This window comes from Leptinotarsa decemlineata, unplaced genomic scaffold (assembly GCF_025532065.1).
Source record: "Leptinotarsa decemlineata unplaced genomic scaffold, Ldec_3_MD MMD2_tig00002974_RagTag_RagTag, whole genome shotgun sequence".
NCBI lineage: Eukaryota > Metazoa > Arthropoda > Insecta > Coleoptera > Chrysomelidae > Leptinotarsa > Leptinotarsa decemlineata.
Genome location: NW_027412578.1, coordinates 8,060,767 through 8,066,892, shown reverse-complemented (window position 1 = coordinate 8,066,892; position 6,126 = coordinate 8,060,767). Strand labels below are relative to the sequence as shown.

At 35.5% G+C, this 6,126-nt stretch overlaps 1 protein-coding gene across 3 annotated transcripts in view; it reads right to left on the bottom strand.

Moving 5' to 3' along the window:
- Positions 1–5,098: 5,098 nt before the first annotated feature.
- The window catches only part of LOC111507300 (putative inorganic phosphate cotransporter), a 58,828-nt gene continuing 57,800 nt past the window's right edge, over positions 5,099–6,126 (bottom strand). For all 3 annotated transcript variants that reach the window (XM_023162590.2, XM_023162593.2, XM_023162591.2), the window contains exon 9: positions 5,099–5,476. In XM_023162590.2, coding sequence (XP_023018358.2) covers positions 5,303–5,476 — 174 coding nt within the window. In that variant the 3' untranslated portion in view covers positions 5,099–5,302. The remainder of the gene's footprint in view (positions 5,477–6,126) is intronic.

Here is a 6,126-nt window from a genome sequence, read left to right as displayed (position 1 = left end):
CAGGACGAGGATTTGTGGATCCTGGTGGAGACTGACTGACCACTTACAAACGGTGTGGGAGAAGGAACTGAGTGTTGGCTCCCATGCGGTTTTTGATAGTTAAAAACCTATTTGAAAGGTCTTACAGCTCTAAAAGTAAGTGCGCCACGATTTGAATGATCGACAGAAATTGTCAGAAATCTTGAGCTGGGTCATTTCATCTTTCAGTGGGCTAGAAAAAGAAAAATCTGATTTCCATCTAACCAACAAAATGAGTTCCAATGGCTGACATCTCTAAAACACCGTTGATTTGTAGTATTTCTGGTACAGTGCCGCAATATACATCACAACTAACCCAATGATATATACCTAGGTAGATTTTTAGTCCGGATTCATTTTGATCTTGTATGAATATAAAATAATACAAGATATTTATTTTTACCTATGAAAAATTTGTTTTCAATGCCTAACATACAATTTTTATTTCCTCATGACCACTTCTATTGGTGAAATCAATGGCCCAGTGGCGTACATAATATTGCCTATGAGAAAATATTTTTTGCAAATTTACATTATGAATTAGACTCAATTTTTCTCAATATACACTGAAGATTCATTTTATTGACACGACCTAGGAAAACACATTTCAACTGTTTCGAATAAGCTGCAATGAGGGATGTAACATATTTTATAAAATATTTCCGAGCTTTTATTTCTTTGCCCTTCTCCTAAATACACACACTGGAGGTCAAGTAGATTCTTCGTTAAACATCGGCAATGGACAAGGTTGAATAGAAATGAGCTTCTGATACACCAATGAAACTGAATTTCAATTGGAAAATCATTAGCTATTTGGTCGTTTCAAAAGTTTTTTTCCATTCAAATATCAATTGTTCTTCAAAATGTTTTGAGATATGGAATCTCCACACATTTCGTTACGGAAATTTCAGCTTCGATGATGAGCCCCGAAGTAGTAGACCCACAATTATCCAGGACGAGGATTTGTGGATCCTGGTGGAGACTGACCACTTACAAACGGTGTGTGAGAAGGAACTGAGTGTTAGCTCTCATGCGGTTTTTGATAGTTAAAGACCTATTTGAAAGGTCATACAGCTCTAAAAGTAAGTGCGACACGATTTGAATGATCGACAGAAATTGTCACATTTCTAGGTCTGATCTTCTTTGCTTTTGCGTAGCCACAAACGATCATTTTATGGACCGTATCGTCATGTGTGATGAAAAGTGGATACTCTACGACAACAGGAGACGTTCAGGACATTGGCTGGACACCAATGAGCCACCCAGGCACTTCCCAAAGGCGGATACCCACCAAAAACAGACCATGGTCACTGTATAGTGGTCAACGGCTTGTATAATTCACTATAACACCACTCAAACTGATGTCATCGTATTTAACAACCAGACAACAACTGGTCAAAATGAAAAATTCTACATCCGAGCTCAGGACAGTGAAACATGGAGTTCCTCAGGGATCGGTTCTTGGTCCTTTGCTTTTTATCATTTACATAAATGACATTTGTCAGCATACGCTACAGGATACACCCACCATTCTTTTAGCTGACGATACGTCACTTATCAATGGTTCGTCAGATTTTTATAGCTTAAAAATTTTTGCTGACAATTCGATTGATCTTGCTAGAAATTGGTTTTCTGCAAACTCCCTATAACTAAATGGTGAAAAAACGCAACAACTGATTATATTCAGTAAGAATAAATACATCAGGAGAACACTGTGAACTTCTTGGAATTACAATCGATGACACTCTCAGCTGGTACTATCATACTCAAAAACTGAACAGCGAGCTTTCCAGTACAATATTCCTCTTAAGAAGATTGAGATATGTTGTAGGTCCCGAATCACTCAGGCAAATATATTTCGCTTTGTTTCACTCGCGTATTAGCTATGGAACCATTCTATGGGGAAATTTCAGCAATGCGCTAAACATCCACAGATCACAGAAGAAAGTTATTCGTCTTCTGGCTGGAGTCAGACTGAGGGAACACTGTCGTCCCCTCTTTACTGACATGAAAATAATGACACTACCATGCATTCGTATAAATATCAAACTCTTTCTGAAATACACTCAAACAAAGGAAACTATACTGATTCATCAGATCGTCACAGATACGACACGAGATCATCAAACCAAATAGCACTATAAAACGTTTCAGGCTAAATAAGTCGAAGTCAAATTCCCTCAATTTGAAACTTCATATCAAGTTGAGCTCAGAAATGCGTTCCCTGAATAATAGACATTTTAAGGCTAATGTGAAATGTCTACTCCTAAAAAATTGTTTTTATTGTGTAGAAGAATTTTCGAATTATTCTTTTTAATGTGATTAAAATAAAAAAGTTTTTATATACAAAACTTTCGAAACAACCTAATATCATTCTCATAGCTCTGCTGGCTCTGACAACTTAAGTATAGCTTTCATAAAAATTTGTTGTCCCTACATCTTGCCTTTTTTGGTACATATCTTTAATGGTATAATACTGTCATCTAAATATCCCTCTACTTGGAAATTTACTATTGTTACCCCTATTCCGAAAAACGAAAATCCCTCACAGTTTTCTGACCTTAGGCCTATAAACATCTTGACGGGCTTATCTAAATTGTTTGAGAAAATTTCAGCCAGTCAACTATCTGAACATCTCAATGAAAATAAAATCTTACCCTCTATTCAGTCGGGGTTCCGAAAGGGACATAGTTGCACGACGGCTCTTCTACAAGTAACTGATGATATTATTGGATCACTTGATAAAAATAACTGTACGGTATTGGTAATGCTTGACTTAAGTAAAGCGTTCGATACGGTTAGGCATGATACCTTACTAAAGATCTTGAAAACAAGTGGAGTCTGTACGGAATCACTGCAGCTTTGTCAATCATATCTCAACAATCGTAGACAAAGCGTCAAATTGGGAAATCAATTATCTGCAGCTAGAAATGTCATCTTGGGAGTATCTCAGGGCTCAGTTCTGGGACCACTTTTTTTCACACTTTATACTAGCCAATTTCATAAACATGTTGAACATTGTAAAATACACATGTATGCTGATGACATACAACTTATACCTCCCTCTTGAAGTTGATGACTTGAACAACGCTGCTAGAAAGTTGAACAATGACTTAGAGACCATATCAAATGTTGCCGAACTGCATTCCCTTGTGCTCAATCCAAAAAAATCAGTAGCACTAGTATTTGGAAGCAATGCTCATGTAGCATCAGTTAAAAATAACTTGAAACTGTATCTGAATAATGAAGTAATTAGATTTGAAAGTAATGCAAAAAATCTTGGTTTAATTTTAGACGAGTCTTTATGATTTAGAGAACATATCAATCGTAATATTCAGAGAGCCTATGGTGCACTACGATTACTATATCCTCACAAAATGTACCTCAATGTACCTATGAAGAAAATGTTATGCGAGTCTCTAGTTTTAGCACAATTCAATTATTGTTTTCCGGTCTATGGACCTTGTCTTGACTACGATACCTGGTCCAGAGTACAACGTGTTCAAAACTCTTGTATTCGTTATATATATGGAATTAGGAAGTATGAACATGTGTCCCACAAGCTTGCGGAACTGAACTGGTTTAACATGAAAGATAGGTTCAAATTTCATTCATTATGTTTATTTCATAAAATTATATTATACAGAAATCCGCCTTATTTATGTCGTAAAATAACATTCAGGACAGACGTACACAACATAAATTTGAGAAACAAAAATGTAATCATATGTCCACAACACATGACCGCAATTTTCCAGAGAATTTTTTTTGTATTCGATTTTTCATCTTTATAATTCTATTCCCGATTCGCTAAATCACCATAGTAATTTATATAAATTCAAAAAAGAGCTTGAAAGTTTCCTGCAAGATAACACATTCTGATGCAGTTCCGTTTCGTATACCCCTTTTTTTTTTTCTATAATCTGTGTTTCACAAGTAGTCATTTTTCGTTATCTCTCATACAACTTTCTTTTTTTCCACTTGGTTATTGGTGGTGAATATTCAGGTGACCCAACAAATGACAAATGTCAAATGCCAAAAAATTGTGAAATAAAAATTTAGGTTTTAGGATTAGTTAGGTTAGTTTTCAAGTTATAATATGCTTATTTAAAATAGCAAGGGTTGAGTGGTAGAGCACCCTCGGGTGAACTTTCCCTTGGGATTTTTGTGTAACAAGATGAATATCATGCATTTTATTCTTCATTGGAAATAAAGACATTATTATTATCATTATTATAACTATTTTGCTTTTCGTAATTCACCTTTGAATATGAATACTTCAGATGCTTATAGCTGTAGTCGATCATTATTGATATATGGATAGTCATATTCAAAAAAAAATTAAATTAGAACTAGAAGTAAGTGAAATATACAGTGCGGTGCGGATGTAAATAGTCCACACGTTTAAGAATTTATTTCTCTTATGGAGTATTTTCTTTGCCAACACATCTTTTTCAATCCACGAGTTCTGATATGAACTGTGGTTGTATATTGGATATTTCTTATGCCACGTATTATCTCAAAAGTATCTAGAGGCGTCATATCAGGTGATCCATTGCACTATTACAAGAGACGACCTCTGCTCTTCTACTGGTTGGCAAATTTGACGAAATCAAATTAGTTTTCAACTGTTACGTTCCAGCAAAAAGAACAACATCTTCATGACGGAAATCGTCGTTTCTTAGAAAGGTCACCTATATCACCTGAATTGACTCTTCTAGATGTTTTTGAGAAAATGTGTGACATTCGAAGTGTACGAATAAATAACTTCTGATCACTTTGGAATGGCTGAACCGATTTTTGGAAGTAAAATAGTGTTGGGTCAAGAATTGAATTACCCATTGAAAAATGTATTACAAGACTCCCTTTCCATCAAAAGAAGTCTGTAGCGCCCTCTCGATGATTGATGATGCAACATTGATGCCTTAATTATCGAAACGTAGTACTGAACTTTTCAGGTGAATTTTGTCCGACCATGACACCTTGTTCCGTCTTTTGACGTCCACCCTGTATATTGGACCGCTGTTTCATTTTATTTGGAAGTTTCCGAGGAATGTGGGATGAATGAAATATACAAATATTGTTTGAATAAATATTTATGAATTGATTCGATTCAATGACACACAACCGAGTTATCGATTACTTTCATAACATATTTTATTCTTCCAAAAGTCAAAACAACTAATTCAAGGTAACCATTTTTTGACTAATGAACTTGGGAGTTTTCCATCACTGGTTCTCACTACCAAGTAAGTGAAGTTCTTGCGACACGCGGAATGTTTTGTCAGCTGTCGCCATTGTACATGGGTTTCTTCTCTGGGTTTTCCTCTGTTTCCTTTACACTTAAGTCATTCCAGGGCTGTACTTCACCCGACGCTGCCAAATTGTAAAACATACCTGTTGTGGAGAATAATACTGTGGCTGTTATGAAAACCACGTTCCAGAGTTGTTTGTCAGTCTGAAAAGAAAACATCCATATTAGGTTATTACATAATAGGTCGATATTCAATTGGACGTACAAGGATGTATTGTCATCTAATTGTCACATGAATTGCTTCGTGTTCAACAAGTAGAAATCGTAATAGACCTTAAGTCAGAATAATTCCGACTCTTCTGAACAATTATTGAAATGAAGAAAACGCCACCTATGGGATTGACAGAACCATTGAATATGAACGATAAATGAGGCTTTCCAAAGCGGTCACTTGTAAAAATAAGTTCCGACATCGACCTTCTTTCTGCCACTGCAGCTTTCACTGCAAGACAAAGTAGGTGTAACCATTCAGAGCGAAACAACGCTATCTGTTGTTGAATCATAAATGAAATAGTGAGATATATTTAAGGCGAAATGAAATCAAATTCAAATGAATGTCAGCAGAGTAATTAGGAATTACTTTCGAGTATAATTGAGAAATATAGAGGAACTTTTCAACTATATATTTTGTCGTTAACAATCAGTCATCAGTCAGTATTTTCAGTTATTGTAAAAGAATAATGAAGACACTGATCTAACATTCAAAAGATTGGCCCTATGACAAGAGACCTTGAGTCCCAAAACTTACTACGAATTACGAATAAAACAATTATCACAGCTAAATTATTGGAAAA